General features: G+C 33.1%; 3 protein-coding genes across 4 annotated transcripts in view; 1 reads left to right on the top strand and 2 right to left on the bottom strand.

Moving 5' to 3' along the window:
• The window catches only part of LOC117237566 (neuronal calcium sensor 2), a 64,502-nt gene extending 45,205 nt beyond the window's left edge, over nt 1-19,297 (bottom strand). The window contains exon 1 of the mRNA XM_033501662.1: nt 18,748-19,297. The gene's annotated coding sequence lies outside the window, so the exon portion shown is untranslated. The remainder of the gene's footprint in view (nt 1-18,747) is intronic.
• LOC117237564 (neurocalcin homolog) overlaps nt 1-19,464 on the bottom strand; it is a 76,510-nt gene extending 57,046 nt beyond the window's left edge. Inside the window, exon 1 of the mRNA XM_033501653.1 lies at nt 19,315-19,464. The gene's annotated coding sequence lies outside the window, so the exon portion shown is untranslated. The remainder of the gene's footprint in view (nt 1-19,314) is intronic.
• A 244-nt stretch (nt 19,465-19,708) lies between these two features.
• On the top strand, nt 19,709-21,482 carry LOC117237563 (replication factor C subunit 2). 2 transcript variants are annotated; one of them, XM_033501651.1, is made up of 6 exons: nt 19,709-19,968; nt 20,124-20,391; nt 20,486-20,734; nt 20,829-21,038; nt 21,119-21,232; nt 21,328-21,482. In XM_033501651.1, exons 1-6 carry the CDS (start codon nt 19,856-19,858, stop codon nt 21,427-21,429), a joined length of 1,056 nt encoding a protein of 351 aa, XP_033357542.1. In that variant the 5' UTR covers nt 19,709-19,855; the 3' UTR covers nt 21,430-21,482. The 2 variants fall into 2 exon arrangements, with proteins under 2 accessions (XP_033357542.1, XP_033357543.1); XM_033501652.1 differs by having other exon boundaries at nt 19,881-19,968; nt 20,057-20,391; nt 21,328-21,481.
• The last annotated feature ends 60 nt before the right edge of the window (nt 21,483-21,542 follow it).

Raw genomic sequence — 21,542 nt, 5'->3', positions numbered from 1 at the left:
ACAAAGCATTCTTAATGAAAATGACCGATAAGCTATAACGCATGCATGGTCATTGTAATGTCTGCATGTAGCGGTGTTTGTCTGAACAGAATTACAATGATGTCCCGTTAATATCGGCTTCGTCATCGTCCCCAATTCTTGGAAATAATCTAAGCGAGGGACACGGAGAATGAGACTGAACGTGAAAAGAAAAATCACAATTTAATGAAAATGAAGAAAACCTGCAGTCTTCTTTTTACAATTAATGTTGGTTTTTATTATTTATTATATGTCTGACGTTAAATAGAGATTCTCAGACTAATGATCAGTTTCTCATAGATATAATTATGAACGCTTTTAGATTAGTCGAATTTTAGAACAAACTATTTTAGCTCGTTAAAAATGGTTGTCGTACCTCAAAGAGTCTTTTAAATTGGCCTTACTTAGCAAATTTTCCGTTCAACCGCCTATCGAAGAATCTCCAGTTTTCGACCATGAAGTAAGACGGAAGTAAACACTTAAAAAGCCTAGTTAATTATAGTCGATTTTTATTCAAACATTAACGAACGACATATAGATATAAAGAGAGATATATTGCAAAATAACGTTCTATTATTTTCACGGAAATCTGGACATTCGATAAATGAAATTTAACGCAAGTTCTTTGAAATTTCAGTTCGAGGAGTAATTTATCAACTGTTTCATTAACGACGCCTAATACAAACCAAAGCGATGAAAGTAAGTACTTACAACCCACGCCCAAATAGGACGTAAAAACGCGGCAATGTGGTATAATTGAAGTTTAATTACACTGAGTAACGTTAACTATAGTTTCGCGTAGTAAACTTTTCGTCGAGTATAAAACGAAATTAACGTTTAGCCTGTTTTAGCTTCGGTGAGAAAGATGGAAGATATAACGTATGCAAAATTAATCTTCCTTGTGAGATCATTTACGTCGTCAAACCTACAATTACGGTAAGAATATTATATTCTTATATTTCTTCGGATTTCCGAAATTTCTTAAGGAGTTGTATATCAAATTAATCGCGACGAAAATTAATAATTTCAATTTTTCATTCGAACGATAAATAAAAAGTAAACTTTTCGTAAGACTGACATAGGTATCGATAAGTTTACTATATATAGGTAAAACAAATTGAATAAAATTCAATAGCTATATAAAATTTTGTATAATTCTATTTTGCTGATCATCTGACAAATAGATGAGACGTAACAGTAATAATATTTCCGTGGATACTGGACGGTATGAATAAACAGTATTCGTACGAGCGGTAAAGAAATGGATCGGTGGCTGAAATATTTGAAATACTCGATATTGCCAAATATGAAAGCATCTGCAAGGATGAAACGCTTAACGAGCATCTTGGCTGCGTAGAGGACGCAATGGAAGGGGCGTTGTCGACGAAAAGGATGAAAGGAGGGGATGAAGAGAAGGCCGAATCGGCAGCAGAAAAGCAAAGGGTGCAAGGCGCCGGCGTGAGGGCAATCCGACGCAATGCGGGCAGCGCGACGAGAACCAGCAATCAAGGATCAAGCCTTCGATGCACGATTCCTTCATCGATGTATTAATTTCTAATCGACAATCTGATATGTCGAAGGTGCCACGCTTCTGCCAACTTTGCCTTATAACTTCTTTACAGTATACTCGTCAAAGCGTAACTAAAATATCAGAGGTTCTACGACACAACGATATAACAATTTTCTTTTTATATTTGGATTATTTGATTTTTAGAAATGTTTAAGGTTGACTGTTTCTGTGGTAGACAATTTTGTTCTGTTCAATTTTCAATTTCTTCAAAATTTTCAATTTTGCCAAACTGCTGCCATTTATAAAGAATTGAGATTCTTCATAAAAATCCGACATAAAAATTTTTTATTTTAAACTGTTCAGTTCCTATCGGAACTGGTGTCTATCTATCGATGTTCTAAAAGAAAAGGTTTCTTACACAGCGAATAAATTCTCCATTGTATGGAACTTTTTCTTTGAAGAGGTTAGCAGGTAAAGATACAAACTGTTAATATCATCTGGAGAAGTCTGTACTTTTTATAATTACTCGTGGAAGAAATCACTTTATCTATCTTTGGATGGTCCAAGGTTAGCCCTTTAACGCGAAGTCTAATCTATTGCGAAAAGACATCGATGTGTCAGATAGCGCAGCAGCTGGCTGTGTACCAATCGACTCATTCCTCTTAGGCAGCATTCAGCGCGTTAGCTTTGTTTGCGGGTAGATTAAACGGCGAAGATGAGTTAAGTCGCAATGTAAATTGATTGTAACGTGTATAATGATCGCTTATAGTAAAATTAGTGACGAGTAAAACCGTTATTTTTTAATAAACTCGGAATACGTTCGAGTAACAAATGTAGTAGTTCTCGGACACATAATCAGATTTTTCCGCGGTTAAGGTTCTGTGGAGTCAGCCCTATACTTTGTTTTGATGAATCAGCACGAACAGCAGGGAGTGATGTTGAAGCCTGGCGTAATCCGTCGATGACAAATTAAAGGGGTAATCTCGCGTGCTCGATTAAACATTTATCATTAAAAATCTCAATTCTGATATTCGCGATTAGGTGTTTGTGGAGATGCCACGATTCGATCGCTAATATTTTTTCTATAACTATAAATTGAAGAGTCAGCTTTAATCGCCAATGTTATTGAAACAATAATTGAAAAATACAGTATTTGCATATAAATAAACAATAAGAACAGTTTAAACGAAGTTGCGTTTGGGAAATTCATTTTATTGAGAGAATCTTAGAAATTCGTTGATAATACCTTCTAAAAAAGAAAGATAAAAATTTTAATTTCCATTAGCGAACAATTTAATCACTACTAGAAACTGTCCTTGTGATTCGTTGCCGATGGATTCGAAAGTCTCGAATGTCGTTCGTTTGTCTTTTATATCTCATTCGTTTTTGGTGCGGGTCATCGAAAAAAGTTTGATTAAATCTCCGATTCCCACAGGTAGATACCTCTGCTACCTTTTATTTATTCTATGACATAAGCAAACTGATATTATATAGATTTTTATGCATTCCAGTAATTAATTTAATAACCACTTCAATATTTTAATTCGTAATACCATCGACAGCGAATTTGGTTTCGTTCGTTTTATAAAATTTTAATGTCGAATAAAAATGGAGAAGAAAGAAATATTAATCGAGGATGAAATACAGTCAAAGAGTGAAAAGCATTCTGTTTAAAGAATTTCACACAGTTTATATCAGAGCCATGATACAATTTACGATTTACTAAGAAATCCAGAAGCTATACATGTAAATGAAAAAGTACGGACCGACTTGAAGCTGTAACTTCTTATAGAATCTCTGCTATTTTAAGAGAAGTTTCGAATTCTTTCCCGATTGCATGTAAATAGTTAGATCATATTTATTAATCCTATCAAGTATAAAAAGACTTATTTACAGTTTCCATAAAATGTTCTTATCTTTATCCGAATTTTATTCAAAAATAATATTCTGCAAAATTGCGAAAAGTTATTTTTACGGATGAAGAGAGATTCAATCGTTAATCAAATTTATTTCGTATTATTTTCATAATTTGCGAAAGCAAGCGCAGATACTAAACTGATAAATGTACAGAGAAATCGTTATGATTCGGCCTGGGATTGGATGATGGAAGAGGTGCAATGAAATTTGTAAAAACATGATTTCCAACTGGAAAAAAGCCGAAATATTGAATTTTCAAACGAAAAATTGCATAGTCAAAGTTAGATCAATTTAACAGGTGCAGGAATAAAAAAAATCCACGCTATTCGCTTGTGAAAAATTCGTATTCCCACGAGATTACGCAACTGTCCAACAGAATGGAAAATGCATAAATATATTTAAACCATACCGATAATACTATAATATTAATTTAATTTAACATTACAATAATATAATATTAATCGAATGTTGTAACTATTACACGTTTTCACGTTAAATAATGGAGCGTTAGATCATGCTATTTTTCGATCGAAGGAATTCCAAAATAGTTACAATTAAAGAATCGGTAAGATTTTCTACGGATTATATCTGCAGAAGAAAACATCCTATCGAGTGTTCTAAAAATTGAGACTTTAGTATTTGTTTGCTTAGTAGACATTAAAAATACTTATACTTTAAAATGACTTCTGCTTGTTTTCAATTCCGCAGTTGCTTGGAACTTCTGTGGCTGTGGATTTTATCACGAACAGAGTGATTTATAGATTCTATTCGAAGCCAAGCAAATATCTCTTCAAATTCTTCGATCCTAGATGGAACTCGATAGTAATAGTTATGATACACGAATAACTACAGAATGTAAATAAACAATTACATCATCTACCTAGAGCAAGTATTAAATTGCACTTCAAATGCGAAGTAAAGAAACGATGAGATAAGAGTAAGCATTCTCGCGTTAAGAGATAAATTTTTAATTAAAACATAATACGCGTAATAACGTATTTCACGTTTTAATTATCGTCTCTAGACGTTATCCGAAAGAAAAAGATAAAAATGTATATTGATTACTTCGAATGTGTCTACGACGTGAATCAGAATTGAACAAAATTTGTCTTTGCTTAGTTTTATCTTTAAGAGGTTAATAGGAAACAAACATTCAGGTTTATTCGAAACACAAAAGTACGTTCTGTAGAATTCTGAAATGCAGTAAAATTTTGTTTCGCTGATTTGTTACTATAGAGATAAAAAAAAAAATGGTATTTATATTTCTTGTTTCGTCCCTTTTCTCCGTCGTACAATAGCGATTTATGCTCGTGCGAGCGAAAATAAATCATAATAGAAAAAAAAAAAAAAAAAATTGCAGACACAGAGTATAAAAACGTGTAGAGTTAACATCAATGTATATCCTTCAAGCATACATTAGAGCTTACACTGAAAGGCATAAAACTGTCTATACTTGTTAATATATGATAGACCTTAGCGATTTGGCCAGTAAAACATACTAGATATTTAAACCTCGTCTATCTTAAACGGTTCGAGACATTTATTTGTGTTATTTATTTCTTCGCTCCTGGACTTCGTTAAATATGTAATACATTCTTGTTAGTTATGTTAAATTCGCTGTATCGTCAATTACAAAAATGTTCCACGACCCGGCGAAATATCCCGTTCCGTGGGAAGCGACTGAAACTGTAAATTTGTTCAGGAACGCAACGATATAAATTAAATAGCGCAAGCGAAATATCACGTCTTGAAATACCACGCCTTATGCGTGGCCGGTTGTGTATTCTATTTGGAAGCTGCAAGTAATTATGTTTAATAACTTCCTTTAGACATTATCCCATCATACTAATCATATTTTCTATGTACTCTATGCCAATAACGGAGCGATGGCTCATTTGTATGGGAAACGCGCGTCTCTTGCGCTACGTGAATAATTATTTCGTTGGGGAAAAAATGTCACCTTTTAAGTAAGCAAAAGAAAATTCTGAAACTTTCATGCATGCTCTGAAAACATAAAATGATGGAAATCCTTTCGAGGAAGGAAGAGAGAGTAGAAATAAAATGAAATTTATCGCGTTGTGAAAACTGTCTGAAACGAAATTTCAACAAACGTTTCTTTTCGATTAAACCCTTCACATATCATAAACGACGAACGTAAAAAAATATCGTTAACTACGTTAACGGTAAAACTAGGTCAATTAAATGAAAAAAAAAGTTCACTCTTAAATTTCTTTCCTGAATTTTTATCTGTATCGAAAAAAGTTTCGAACATTTTAAGTTAACGAACGCCTGTATAATGTAGTAGGAAGATAAATATTAAAATATTTCGGAACTTTCGTACATTTTTTGAAAGCCTATAAAAATAAAAAAGTCAGAGACGAGGTTAAGCGATCCAGTTTGCCCACAGAGTATAAAAAAATATGCCTGCCTGCGAAGGATTTAAAAACAAACGTAGCAAATATATAAACTTAAATGTAGGTATATGTGCGCGAGATAAAATGTTTTCAAAATGAATGAAATTATAAGCTTCCAGAGTTTCGCATGTTTCGGGTCACCTTTCTCTCGTTTTTATTTTTTGGGAACGGGACAGCTAATACTTCCAGAATCAATAACATTATATCTGCAACGTTCGTATTTGCCAACTTCCGTTTTCTTTTTCTACCTTTTCGTCGTTTTCACCAAGTCGTGCGCATGAATATATATACACACATATATATTAAACTGAAGCTTGCCTTAATATTTCGTTTCTTTGTTCTTCTACTGTAATCTTAACGACACTTTGTCCGTTTTTCTTTCTTTCTTCAAATATTACAAAATCGCCGCATAAAATACGAAAGCAATATTTAACATACATCGCATACTGTAGAAATTTAATTTTCATCGAATTATGACAAGAACGAGATGTGTATTTTGAGGAAAAGAGAAATTAGTAATAAAGAAATACGTAGTGAGGTAACGAGACATTGAAATTTTACGAGGCAACCCTGAATCCTGAATTCAAATATGTGGCACCATCTAGAGACACAATCGAGACTAAGTACAATCGATAACGTAAGTTTGCGACAGTATTGCAGACATCTACGTTATCCACTACTCTATAGAATCTGAACCATGATGGCGTTGCAAGAAAATGGACCAAGTATCGATTAAGTACCTTGTTCTTTCGAAATAAGACCTTTTTAAGATTTCGCAGATGCGCCAAGAATGAAAATCGGTGGAATTACCTTCCACTCGATGTACATACGTTTGAACGGATATTCATCGAATACAATTACAAAGACAGGAGAAGTTAATAAAAAACAAATTCATTAAGTAATTAAAGTAAACGTATAAAAAAATGTAAACAAAGAAAATCACATACTTCTAACCGACACAGCTATAAATAAAATATAATCGGCACTAGAAAAAGATATTTCTTTCTGTACTGAAAAGAGATGCATCGTGAAAGTACAAATAGGAAGGTATAATTTGTTATTGGTTAAGGAAATTAGGAAGCAAAACAAAGAGAACTGGATCGAGCCATAGAACCGAGGGTAATCGTTACTTTATTTTCGTTGTGGTTCCTCTCATTCTGTTTGTACACGACAGATAAAAATGATAAATAATAGTATCTATAAATCAAATAATCCTTGCATTTAATAAATATAAAGAAACCATATGCAACTATAGATATTAAAAGAAAAGAAGTTTCATTGAATTAATATTTATTTCGTTTCATTTAAGTTCAAAGGGAATTTTTGCTAAAAGTACTGCTCGTAACAAAGTACTCGTTAGATCGGTCAAGTTACTCGAATCCAAGCTATAAAACTACTAAGAATAAGGATAACTTGAAAATGTATTTCAAGTTTAATAAATTAACAAGTTGATACTGACAAAGTGGTCTCGAGTTGTTCGAATTCAGGTAACTCGACTAATCCACATGAGGTTTAAGACAAAATAAAGTTAGGCATATCGAACATCCTACAGATACTAATTAATTTACTAAATATTGATAGACCGCGAATATTTATGCAAAAATAAATTGACATTAGGTGAACCTTCAGCGTTGCTCAGTTTATTGCGTTTAACGAGTTTATAGTCGAGATTGGGAGTCGAGGCAACAACGATGAGATAAGAATAAAAAGAAAAACGCACGAAAGAAAGAGTAATCTTCGCGCAGAAGCGACAGGCAATTCGACAAGCTTTTAAAAGATAGTTTTCGCAATTTGAACTAAACGCGTAATCGGATCGAAACTCGGAGTCCCGTTTGTTTGACGGACGTACAAAGCGCAATGAAAACGCTGTTTAAAATTACTTGTACGTCGTCTCAACAGGTAGGCCGGTGGCGTACACTCTCCAAATCAGTTTCTGTGCGTCATCGCGTATGCCGGAAATCATGAAGTAATCGTGCGACTGTGACCAAGCTAGCGCTAAATACATCAGCTCGTAAAAAGCTTCGCACCTTGCGCACGCTACATTAGCGAGGATTCGCTGTGTCTCGTAATTATAAAACCACCTAAAAATTTGTTATTCTTACATAAGCTTTGAAATTTTACACTAATGAAAAATTATGCTATGAAAGTTAAAAATTCCGTAAATTTTCCTGTAAAATACATATATAAAAATATAAAATATACATACGCAAATAAAGTAACCGTAAATTTCTCCTCGTGAATTCAGCTTTTAATTACCGAGTTAATGAAAAACAGGCAACAACGGTTGCCGAGGGCAAAGGACTCATGAAATTAGTATCAATATCGTACTAACGCGCTTCGTGTTGCTATCTTCCTTCAACGCCATACTCTTTTTTTTTTTAACAAGCGTTTACTGTTATGCAGTTCAAGTCGTAAAAGCAATTTATGTTTAATCTTCGGCCGGATTTTGAAAAATTTGCTTCGAGATAGGTGAAATAAATAATAGTATTAATACAAACTTTCAATCGTCTATGGTTTTATCGTTTCTCTACATTTTACTTTTACATTCTATTGTTTGAATTAGAAAAATCGCTTTTACGGTTTCGTGCTGCTATTTTCGCAGTACTACTTTTCGTGTTCTTCCGAATCGAATCGACCTGTAAATTAATTACAGTGCAATATAACGAGGAAGAAGAACAGGGGTGTATCAGTTTGAAAATATTCCCTAAGCTGGTCGGAAATTCGCTACAACTGGATATTTTTAAACTTTTGTCCTTTGGATGTTAAACACTGGTTTGATTGTGGTTCAACTTTGTTTCCACAACGTTTGGAATTTTCACGTGGCACGCTTGTTCTAGCAAAATAAAAATTTCATCGATAAGTGTAAAAATAAGAAAAAAAATTCCTTGTTGTTTTAACATTATGACACTGAAAAATATTCAAACGGTCTTAACGATTATGCCTTGGGCTGAATTTAACAGGTACCTTCCATTTTAGGATATTCCATTTTATGTAAAGCGAGATAAACATTTTCCTGCTACCCCGTTATTGCTGTAAATTCTTCAATTAAAGAGACGAAACTTTATCAACTGATAAGCGTAACAATCATTCTCAATTTTCTCTACTGGGAACAACAGTTAAACGAATTTAATTTAGCATACGTAATTCTCTACTTCCAACAAATTGTTCTTCAGAGTATCAAAACCGAAACGACTATCTACCCAGAGACGCGATACTTTCTTCTGACATTTTTTTTTACGGCTGTCAACATCGGCAAACATCAGCTCTCTATCGATATAACTTTTTCAGCGTTTCAATTTATAAAAGATGAAGCGATGTCTCGATCGTAAACGATATCGGTGGTCGCTGGCTTCGCAGATATTATCTGCGGTCGACAATGTTTCTCAGTTTCTTGCGGTACGATGTGACAGGAAAAGCCGAGAAAGGAAAATGTGCAAACACGATAAAAGGAAAAAAAGAGTAACTTTTGCTTGTTTTTACCTTCTTGTCGCGTGTAAAAGTTGGTTCCAGCATTGCACGTAGCTGTAATGGATCAATAGTGGCGAACACAGTGACCGGATGGGCTGAATATAGATACGCGGAAGAAGTACAAGGTGAAGCATAATCATTTGTCGTTTCTACATTTTCCACCTGCGACCAAGTCCGATTTGCTGCTCTTTCGTAATTCGCGTCTAACCGATAGTTCTTAGTGACGTTTCAGCGATCCAACCAGGCAAAATTATACATTGCGCTAAGGAGATACGAACTTTTTATATTGGGTTGCCAACTAAGTGATTGCGGATTTTGTTTCAATAGTTTCATGGGTTTTCCAGTAACATACGGCACGATCTATATTCGACCAGACGTTGATACATATTTAATGTTTGTTAATAAAACGAAAAAAATATAGATATTGGAATAATGTCGCTGAAAGTAAAGGCAAGACAGCTAGAGCGCAGATTATATATTTATAATTATAGTGATTCATTTATAGAAAGTTATCAGGTTCAAATTGTATTTGCATAAAATTTTAAAAGGGAAGAGTCATCCGATTATGTCATTTCATTATGAATATGAATTTTGAAATGACCGCGTATCAGGGCAAAATCCCGACCTATGATCAATTAGCAAACTGCTTGGTAGATGGGAAATTTAAGGAATGCTGGGAGTAACGATGGTTATTCCCATGGTTAACAAAAGAATGTAACTTGCATATTCTAATACGTTTTATATGACACGTAAAGATCGTGTGTGGTAAATGTTCAAAAATATTTTCACCAATCATTATTCGGTTCATTATCAAAATTGAATTTTTTCGTGCTATATTGCTGACATTTCGCACTGTGCAGTGTTGTTACTCTCGTTGTTCCCGACACGTATTTTCGAAATAAAATAAAAAAAGACAGAAAGATCGTGGTAGTGAAATATCGATTACGTTGTCATGCTTCATTTGGAGTGCTGAAGGGTATCACGTTAAATGATTGAAATAAATCTCTTGAAATATTTGCTGTTATATGACACAGATGAAGCTTGGAATTCATTCCATTTAATTATTCGCGTTCGGTACTGTGAAAATATATTTTATCGCGATGATAATAGAGACAAAAAAGCTGCCTTAAATATTTCCCCTTTATACTTCGAAATGTTATTTTATTACGAAAGCAGCAGTTAAAAATAAGAATGAATGGAAGTTAATATACAGAATTTAACTGTTCAATGTCTATAAGCCTTGTTTGTTATTATACTTTATTACTATATCGATTTACCTAAATGTTGATGCGGTCGTTTTAGCAGAGTTACATATTTGTTGCAGTATGTATCGAATTAATTGGATTTAAGAGAGTAAGTATAAGTCATAATTATTCTGTGCAATTAGATTGTGAAAAGATTAATTGATATACTGAAAGTTGTATACCTAACGAGAAATTATATCTACAGAGACCGACGTGTTTTAATCATACATTTTTGTAACTTAATCGCTGAATTTCTGAGAAATATACAAACTCATTTTTCTTGAAAGAGATAATTATTCTCTCGTGGATTCCTTATGAAAAGGCTTCGTGCACGAGTTTAGACACGCCCCGGAATATTTACACTGTCTATATTCATGTTTCTTTGCTATAGACACATTACTTTTACGTCATGCAATTAGAAACATAATATTTTCTCCCCGAGTACCGATAAAACCACGAATTATTTAAAAGGGAAGTTCGGCGATTCGAAAATTCAAACAAATTTGACGGTGCAGAAATTTAGCTCATGCGATGCTAATAACGGAACAGTTTTCTTTCTGCAGAAAAACGGGGTAAAACAAACGCCAAAGAAATCTCGTCTTTTCATATTACCCTGAATATTTGAGAAATTATATGTGTAAGATATAGGAAAAAAGTTACATTAAAAGTTGAAGTATTCTTTATGATCTGTATTGCTGATGTGAACAATTTTCAAAAATGAATGTTTTTCTCAAAAACTACCCCCTGTTTTATTTCGTGTTGTCACACGTATGGATACTGTTCGAGCAGCTCCTTACGAATAAATAAATGAATTGAAACAACGTACAACGCTGCTCGTGAGCTCTTGTGTAGCTATTGCAGCTCATGTAAATTACTTATATTGATTAAATTATATTAACTATATTAAATTATAGACGTAATTTGTTCTGTATTTCTTATCCTGAAATATGTCGGATATAAATAAATGTTACGGTTACGGTAGCATTTTCTCGCTAATATCCAACTAACAATAAGTAGAGAGAATGAGTCGTGTCTAAAAATAAGTGAGATATCACGTACATATCGTGGATTTATTGTATCGTGTAAATAAAGAGGGGGCGAAAAAAATACACCAAGAATTGAACCTTCGAAAGATCATAGGTGGAAGTGGATTATGGGGAAGAAATTTCTTTTGAAAATTTTTCACACCCACGATATAGGCTATAAGAAAGAATACAATTTTTTATTTAACTTTCTTCTGTATCTTATAAAGTTCCTTAGATATTCACGATAATATCAAAAATTAAGATTTCTTTATGGTATGGGGGCGGAGTTTTCACTCTTAAGATCGTTTTTGAGTAGGAAAAAAAATTAGACCGTTATTAGCATCACATAAATTACATTTATGAAAGGTCGCAAAATTTGTTGAGTTTTCAAGTTGCCGAATTTCACCTGTCAGTCTTATTTATTTATTTATTATTTATTACATACAGAAAAACTGGCAATTTTCGAGAACCTGCCACAAATTAATAACAGAAATAACCAACCGTGAAAAGAAATACCTATTTGTTGTACGTTCCACGAAGACACATTTCTAATTCGACGTGTTATATTAATCGTTTAAAGTTTTTATGGAGCAGACGTGTTTGAAATTTTTACGATGATATACGCACGAGACCGCATATACATTGCATGTTTACCCAATAAACAACCTTGTAATGCAAGAGATAAAGCAGTCTTCCTCCACCATATCGCCTTCCCATTCAAGAAAAAGGTCAAGGTGGTAGATATAAATAATTATAAAAATAATTTATTGCAAGCTACCTGTTTTAACGGAACACGTGCAGCAAATGTTGGGTAAAGGACGACACAGCTCGCCGTAACCAACAGCAATCGAACATTTAATCACGTTATTGCGATAGCATCGTAACGATACTCTACGACCAAAAATCTTGATTCTGTTACGTTGATTCAAAATTCGCGTGGCGAATATTAGCGCACTAAGTAGAGCTACATAATGAGAACTACAAAACAGTTTTATCGCGGACTTCCTCAAATCCATCTTGGCAAATATCAACACCGCAAAGATTATTATTATTTACACAGCTTGTTTCCCTTGTTTCCTTCTTCTATGAAAGAAAAGTACTCCTCTTTGCTCTAAATTGTTGTATTTCGACCGATGGTAGATACACCATATGTATTTCAATTATAAAATTACAGATGAGAAACGAATTGCAATAGTTTTGCTTTCTATAAACTTAGCTAGAAATTTCCTGGTTCAGATATTCGAATATCTCTACGAGCCACTGCGTGTTATTTGCAAAGAAATTATACAAACGGTTAGAAGCCGAATGATTAATTGGAAACGCATTAGCAGTCTTCTGCAACATTTCCCAATTCTATCTTACATTCGGGATGAACTCGCGCGAAAAGATATGCATTGTACTAGGTCGGGTGCGTGGCATTTAGGTGCAACCACAGCACAATTTCTTTTGACACACGCGCGCACCCATGCACACACACACACACACACACACACTTACTTAAAATTATCCGTTCTTAATTAGAGAGTTAGTTATACCTATTCACTCAGCGATTCTTCAATTAATGAGAACGAATAGGTTCTCTTCTTTTCCAGTGTGGTCGAGGGTGTGGTCTGTGTTCTTTGTGCGCTTTATCTTTATCAGTCGAGATGCGGAGATTCATTCACTTCGTCGTCATCTTTAATATTGTCGTGAGATATCGTAACTACCTCATTTTTTTTCTTTTTTTTTGGTATCGTTACGGATAAAGAAGAAGAGCAGTGTAAGCGATAAAAGTTTTAAAATTATCTAATACGTGTACAAACTTAATACAACTTAATTACAAACTTAAGTTTAAAGTGCAAATATATATATATATATATATATATATATATATATATATATATGTAAATTCTATAGAATTCAAACTACCCGACAAGCGACATTTTTATTTTTGTCTTGTTCTACCGGCAGTCATTTGCTGAATAGAATAGATTACGAGAGAAGAACGATTCTCGATTTTCCAGGTAAAATTTGTATTATCCCAAAATTATTCCCAAAATAAAATTTTCCAGAATCGATCGTCTGATTTACCCCAAGGATTTACGTTATTACAATACATATACGTAATGCTGTTTCCTCATCTGCCATGTAAAACTGGAAAAATGAAAGTAGTTTATAAAAATAGAATATGAAATATTCTAATAAGATTCGCAGAAGCATTCAAATACTTTTGCGAGCCACGTTATACGCATATAAAATACGTTCCAACTTTAATAATCGTGTTAAAATTACTTTCGCGAATCGCTGTGGACAATAGCCATAAAGAATATTACATAAAAGATTAAAAAGTATAAACTTTCAATGGGAACCACAATGAAAATAAGGTCTAGGTAGGTAGGGCACCGTGCGAAATAGTGCCAAGACAGTTGATCTATAGATTTGGTGAAGAGGATTGTGTAACAGCAATCGCACAATATATCATCACTTGGCTCGTTACCATCTCTTCATTGCTTGCTCTTTTAAAATGCGCGAGATGCAAAGAAGCGATTCCTGAAAGTTTCTCGCGATAATTACAATCGTTTTGATGCGAGACTGCGCTTGTCGCAGATTCGTATTTTTAATCGTGCGTCGTTTTATAAATAGACTGCGGATGTTTACGCAAATTAGTATTTTTGTAAATGCTAAACTAGAGAAATGGAACCACAACGCGGAGATTTATTCCACGTGTTAAACATCATAACGAATAGATACTGCGCTTTTGATATTTTACGCAATACTTTGTATTTTATACAATTTTTGTCTATCACGTATATTTCATTTAAACGTTTCACAAACCCATAGACATCCGCAACCTATTCGCGAATATCTTTATTTTTCAGGAATTTCGTTAGTGATCAGCGAAAAGTAACAATTTAGTTGGTATTCCCGCAAAAAAATACTTATCTTGGAATTTTTATAATCTCTATTAATGTTTGTCAAATAAAATAGATTATCGAGATATGTGTAATTTTATGTACTACGTTAGATTAGCCGCGTAGTAGTGACGCACATATATGAGTATGAGTGTGTGGAGTATGTGCGTGCACAGCGTCTCGAAAAACAGATGAATGCAACTGTTTCGTTAGTAGTGTGGTATAGAAGATGGTGAGACAAAGAAAGTGCTGAGACGCGTGCAAATGTATATCGGCGAATATCTTGTAAATCACATATTAAATAAATCTGAAACTATTTTGATATCAATTCTAAGCGTAATCCAAGTGTTCCTATACATTTATTTCGGTAATTAAGATCCACGATTCTTAACATAGATATATGGCGAAATTTTTGACACGAAAAGATATTTAACCGGCGAAAATATCTTTCTTCGTTGGAAGAAACTTTTCATCAAAAATATCAAGATAAAAACAACATGCAAGGTACATAAATTCTCGTTAACCAGTGTGGGAACTTTTAATTTCATTAATCTCTGTAATAACTTGTTCCAACTTTTTAATTTGTAACTATTTGAAATATATTTAAGTCAAATAATTAAGAAAGAGAAAGCAGTTAAAGCCATAAAATGTTCAAACTCTGATATGTTTCACGTCAGTTGCAGGAGTAAATGCATCTATACCGATTCGCAAAATTAGCACACAATGAGGTCCAAATTTATTAAGTATTCTCCCTTCTTAGAACACCGTACAGTACGTAGTTCCTCTTTTAGATACGGGCCTAGACATTCTAAAGACAGTGCAATCGCAATAAATTGTTATTTATAGAGCAAAGAAATTCTCCGTTTCCGTAACTATTCTAATGCATCTTTTGACGCAATTTTAACGTCCAATAAAAACGCGATAACAAAATAATATCAAGCAAGTCCTTGGAACTTCCTGTCATAACCGTAATGTTAGAAAATAGAATTCAACGATCCTGTAAATTAAACAAGAAAAAGATTGTAAATGAAATGTTGCGTTAACGGAACCGTAGCTGTCGTTGGATTAATAAATATACTTAATAAAGATGTCTATTTCAAGCTCTGTTCGTTTCTCAATTGATGATATCTATGATGATCTCACACGTGGGTAAATTTGGATACAAATGAAAAAAAATATGCAATGATACGCCTACACGTCAATATTCCATCTCGAGTGTTCTGTGTGAGTCATGTGCAAGTTTTTATTGTTTAATGCGTTCAGTTTCTGAAATTAGTTCTGCTACTAATTCATCAGCAAATCTCTATGTTTGCATAATAAACAGACTGCGGAAAAACTATGCGCAAGAAGCAATGAATAACGTTGTTAAAAGACACACAATCCATCTTGTTTTATCAACTTTGATAATTACGATAAGTTTTTTATATAAAAGAAAGAACGCATGAAAGACAGTGGCTTGATATTTTCTAAACGTAATGGCCCATAAACCTATTATTATTAATACATATTTTTATAATAACTCGCTTAAAAGCTTTACAGGAATACACTGAAGAGATTACGCTTAGGAATACGTGTAGGCTCTTGAATTAAGGATATTCAAGAAGCAATTCATTTTCAGAGTGAGCAACGATCTGAAGATAATTTTCCCAAATACTTTGCATTTCATGTATGCAATACTAATTAGATACTATACTCGACATGTGTCGAAGCATATCAATTTTTTTCGCTATATCCATCTGAATTATCGTTACAAATATTAATGCACGTTTCATATTTTTTCAAAGCTACTTTATTACTGCGCCATCGGCGCTGTTTGACGATTTCAGTAATCCCGTCTAAACGCAAACAGAAGTTAAGAAATGTTCTCTGAAGCGCATTCAGCAAGGCTCGAGTTCAATTCTACGAACTGATATCAACAATCCGCTAATCTAAGCATCCGAAAACATAATAGAGATACGCTGTATCGCTTTTTGACAATTATAACGATAACAAACGGTGCAATTTGAAAAGTGTTCTCACGAATGATTAACTAATTCTTCCATAGCGTTTTATACAGTACGATCGGTTTAACTCTATCGCGATGCCCTAATTTTTACATTAATCGTGATCTCATTTTAGCAGACAAATTCTTAGGCATCGAGAATGACCAAAACGACACAGCAGGATTAGACTGCGATTATTGAAAGTACAAAAAATGTTATGTTCTTAGTATCAGATATGAAAGGTGATATGTGTGTTTGAGATGGGAGTGTGGGTTTTTGGATATGGCGAGTACCGTGGCGGTTGTATGGGAATGAGTGCGAGTTGGAAATGTGTAAGCCAAGTCCTTGTCTCCGGGCTGCGAAGCCAGAAAGTAAATAAACATATACACATATACAAAAAAAAAAGGTTATGCACCGAAGTTGCCTTATTTTATACGAGAAACTTACTGAAACGTTTAAATTGTTTTTTATCGATATTTCCAGAGATTCCAATATTAACGTAATCTTTTGAATTGCGCAGTAGATACTTAAACCGGATATACTCTAGACAAATCGGATAATTTGATATTTGCGGATTCGATTGGCCAACCGAAACGAAAAGCCAGTAGCGAAGATTTAATGCGTAATATTTCTTACACTGTAATATTTCTCTAGCGTCTAGTAAATTCAGAAAGAGTATAAATGATCGGGCCAAAAACAGCCGACCACGACTGATACCAGTACGTATTCTCTAATTATTCGATGTAATCTACAGAATGCGTCAACCGAATATGTCAGGGCCGAAAAGCAGAAAATAGGTGCTTCAAAGGTATATATATATATATAATCTAGACCGAATTCTAGCAACAAATATGTATAAAATCAACCATAATTATACTGATGCACTACAGAAAGTTAGACAAGAAAACAATAGCTGTCGGATTAAGAGAATTTACGCGTTTCCAATGATTGATAGTTGTTCAAATTTAGAATTTAAATAACCAGTAGAATCTGTTCTAATACTAATATTGTAACACCGTTTTGTCCTAATATTTAGACAGCGAATTTAAAAATAGATTTTTAGATTTAAAGATATAACCGTAAAAAAAAACAATGTTTGAATAATAGTTCATATCGCGAATTGAATTAAATATTAAATTATTAAAAAATGCATAAGCATCCGCAGTCTAACTATTGTATTGAATTAAGATTTATTTAATATAGTTACGGATTTAGTGCAAAAATGAATCCCCAAAAGATAATAAATATGCTCTTTCAATCGTGGGAAATAATCGAATTCAATAACACGTGTTAATGTAAACTTATAACACGCGTTATACGTTCAAGTAACTGTGTATGCTTGCATACTTTACATGCTGAAGCTGCGCTTTATTATCTACGTATATACATATATGTCTGCTTTTTTCAAATCAATATTCATCAATGTTCCTGAACGTGGTTGTCTAGTTAATTAAAACTAATTGTAAAATTACTGTATAAATGAGTATATTAAAATGAAGAACGTAAGTACTACAAACCTTTTTCAAACATTTTGTGCAAGAAAATTGTAATTTATTGCTTTATATATATATATATACACATATAAAATTCGTTCAGTAGATTTTATGCTAATAAGTAAGATGATGAAATCTATATCACAGCACAACGGATGTTACATTGTTTGATTTATGCATATGATATTACTTAAATGTAAAATAAATTAGGAACGGATTACGCAATAAGCAATAGATGTCCAATATCTATAAATATATATACACAGATTTTAGCTATGAATATGTCACAATTTAATAACATGCGATAAATAAAGTGGTCGATTTTGAATAAACTAATAACAATTTAATTTCTATTATTATCAATTATGTAAAATATCGTGTGTGTATAAAATTTAAAAATGTTGAACAAATAAAAATGGAATCGCATTTAGCAGGACGCAAACTTAGCAAAATTTAATGAATCATGTCCTTCCCACGATTAAATATTTCGAATATCAAGAAGAACCGGAAACGATTATCTGAGTATGTCGAAATAAAAGTAGTATACTACGTATTTGCATTAACAAGCAATTCATAGAATTCCTTAATTTTCAACGTAAGTAATTAAGAATGACACTAGTTTCTAAATAAAATAATGAAGAAATTTCATGGCGCTGATATTCAAAATACAGTGGGATGTTAAATGATATCGAAGAACGATACAATAGAAAGCACTTGTCATAAAAATTTCGATGACTGAACGATGATAGGGGAAAAATGACACAGAAGAAGTTATATTAACTTACCAAATGCCGTTCCCAAGTGAATTGTTCGGTACGTAGCGGGCCGCAACACCATGCTGTCCATTCAGCATGGCGAGATGTGTCAAAAACACACACGACGAGTCTTCTTTCTTGACGTTTAAACACGCGCGACACTCAACCAATGTCCCGTTCGAAAAGAAAAGATAAGCGACAATTCTAAACATTTCATGAATATACACGCATCGACAACAGCATCCACACACCTGGCACGTACACGCATACATGTAGCCTCGCTGAGAAAAACGTACACACATCAAGCATACAATCGCAAAACATACATGATGTTACATGCACATACATCGTCAGGTTAAACGAAACGAGCTTCGGATTCCCATTTAAGGTGATATGCGTTTGAATTTGATTCAAGGAATGAAAATGCCGAGGTAACCTATGCCTGCATTGGAACGATACTGCGGCCAAACTATATACTTTAGCGGCCCAACTTTACGAGAAAAACGATTCTCACGAAAACCCGGTTTCCTGACACAAACTGATCTATTCGATGAAGAAAGCTGATACAAGAACAAAATGTCATTTCGTCCTACTAACCTATGCGTTGTACGTCAACCGGTTGTCGCGATTACTCAACGAGTTCAAAACATTTCCGCGATACTGACTCGTGCAGATATCACGACGGCTGCCATATTGAAATCTCATTCCATAAGCCATCGACAAAACGATAGTGAAAGAGAGACGATCGCGTAAAATTTACTAGATGCGCAAAATTCGATCGATACTCGCGACCTCTTAAGGCATAGCGTCGTATTTTGTTACCCCGTCAATATTATCGCAAAATTACATTATATATCTTTCTTTCCTTCTACTATATGTATTTTCTTCTATCTTTCTCTTATAGTATTTTTAGATAATAAATACTTTCCGTAAATGAAATATTTTGAATATAAATTTTTAAGAACTTAGTACGTAGGTATTGTTCCTCTATTATCAAGAATCATTACTAATCGATAATGCAACTCTCCTGTTTGCACTGTCCCAAAAATGATCAAAACTTGTTACTTTATATTCCTATTTTATCCATGTTTAAACGAACTGGTCGATTTTTCCCGCGATTTTAACTTAAAGTTTAAAGATGGGAGTTGAGAATACAGTCGGTGAACCTATGAATATTGAAGCTGTGCCATCGACGAGTGGTTATAATATAAAAAATAAAGAAAAAGATAAGAAATCGGCCAATTTGCCATGGTATGTCAGTATAAATAAATATATAATTTCGAAATTAACAAATTTTGAGGTTATGTTTTTATTCCATAATTGATTTATATATTCATAGAGTAATAGAAAAGGAAGTTAAAATGCAAACAAAGTAATTTAATAAATGAAGGTCATTAATTGTTTAGGATTGAAAAGTATCGACCACAAATATTTTCTGACATTGTTGGTAATGAAGACACAGTATCCAGATTGTCGGTATTTGCTGAACATGGGAACTGTCCTAATATTATCATTGCTGGTCCACCGGGAGTTGGTAAAACTACAACTATATTATGTTTGGCACGTATTTTATTAGGACCAGCGTTTAAGGAAGCAGTATTAGAATTAAATGCGTCAAATGAGAGAGGAATAGATGTTGTCAGAAATAAAATTAAAATGTTTGCCCAAAAGAGGGTAAGTATTTTTTCTATGTTTGATACTATATCAAACCCCCTCATATATCCTGTTTAAATTTTCTTCGTCAAACATTTATTCCATGTTTATTCAGGTAAATTTGGCAAAAGGAAAACACAAAATAATAATTCTGGATGAAGCTGATAGCATGACTGATGGTGCGCAACAAGCATTACGTAGGACAATGGAAATATATAGCAATACAACTAGGTTTGCACTAGCTTGTAATACAAGTGAAAAAATTATCGAGCCAATACAGTCACGCTGTGCCATGTTAAGATATGGAAAATTATCAGATGCGCAAATTTTAGCAAAGATTATTGAAGTTTGTCAGAAAGAAGATGTACGATCAATCTTTAACAAATTGTTGTATTTTTATTTAAATATTTGAATGAAAATGTATTGCAATAACACTATATATATAATGAATTAACTAGGTTTCACATACAGATGATGGTTTAGAAGCAATAGTATTTACTGCACAGGGTGATATGAGACAGGCTCTAAATAATTTACAATCAACTTATAATGGTTTTGGACATGTAAACAGTGAGAATGTTTTTAAAGTCTGTGACGAACCACATCCATTACTTGTTAAAGAAATGTTGGAATTATGTACACAGGGTAAAATTTCCAAAGCATATGGGGTAAGATATTATGCTTTTTAAAAACTTCCATTTAACATACCATAAGAATATAAAATGCCCTTTTTGATAAATGTTTATAGATAATGGAACATTTATGGAAAATGGGATATTCTGCAGAAGATTTGATCAGTAATATATTCAGAGTTTGTACAAATCTATCCATCGAAGAACCATTAAAATTAGATTTTATAAAAGTAAGTTAAAATATATTTATATTGTGTATGAATATGTAATGAATATTTTATATCAATATAGATATGAAAATACAAATTTGGAACTATCATTTTAGGAGATTGGAATAACTCATCTAGGAATTGTGGATGGAATTAATAGTTTACTACAAATGAACAGTCTTCTTGCTAGACTTTGTCAAAGAACTATGCAGAAATAAGAATGAATTCTACGATAAGAATATGTAATTTGACAGAATAAAACTATTTATATATTTCTATTACATAAAATTTTTATTTTTTCAAAAAAATGATTATTTTAATATTTTAATTA

The sequence above is a fragment of the Bombus vosnesenskii genome, unplaced genomic scaffold, assembly GCF_011952255.1.
Source record: "Bombus vosnesenskii isolate JDL3184/JDL3185 unplaced genomic scaffold, Bvos_JDL3184-5_v1.1 scf7180000013379, whole genome shotgun sequence".
NCBI lineage: Eukaryota > Metazoa > Arthropoda > Insecta > Hymenoptera > Apidae > Bombus > Bombus vosnesenskii.
This window is presented reverse-complemented; position numbering and strand designations above follow the sequence as displayed.

Bases quoted from the DNA above. Each gene is read 5' to 3' on its own strand.
- LOC117237563 (XM_033501651.1), top strand. From the start codon at position 19,856: ATGGGAGTTGAGAATACAGTCGGTGAACCTATGAATATTGAAGCTGTG. The intron at 20,392-20,485 runs GTAAGTATTTTT...ATGTTTATTCAG, and splicing joins AAATGTTTGCCCAAAAGAGG to GTAAATTTGGCAAAAGGAAA. The intron at 21,233-21,327 runs GTAAGTTAAAAT...CTATCATTTTAG, and splicing joins TAAAATTAGATTTTATAAAA to GAGATTGGAATAACTCATCT.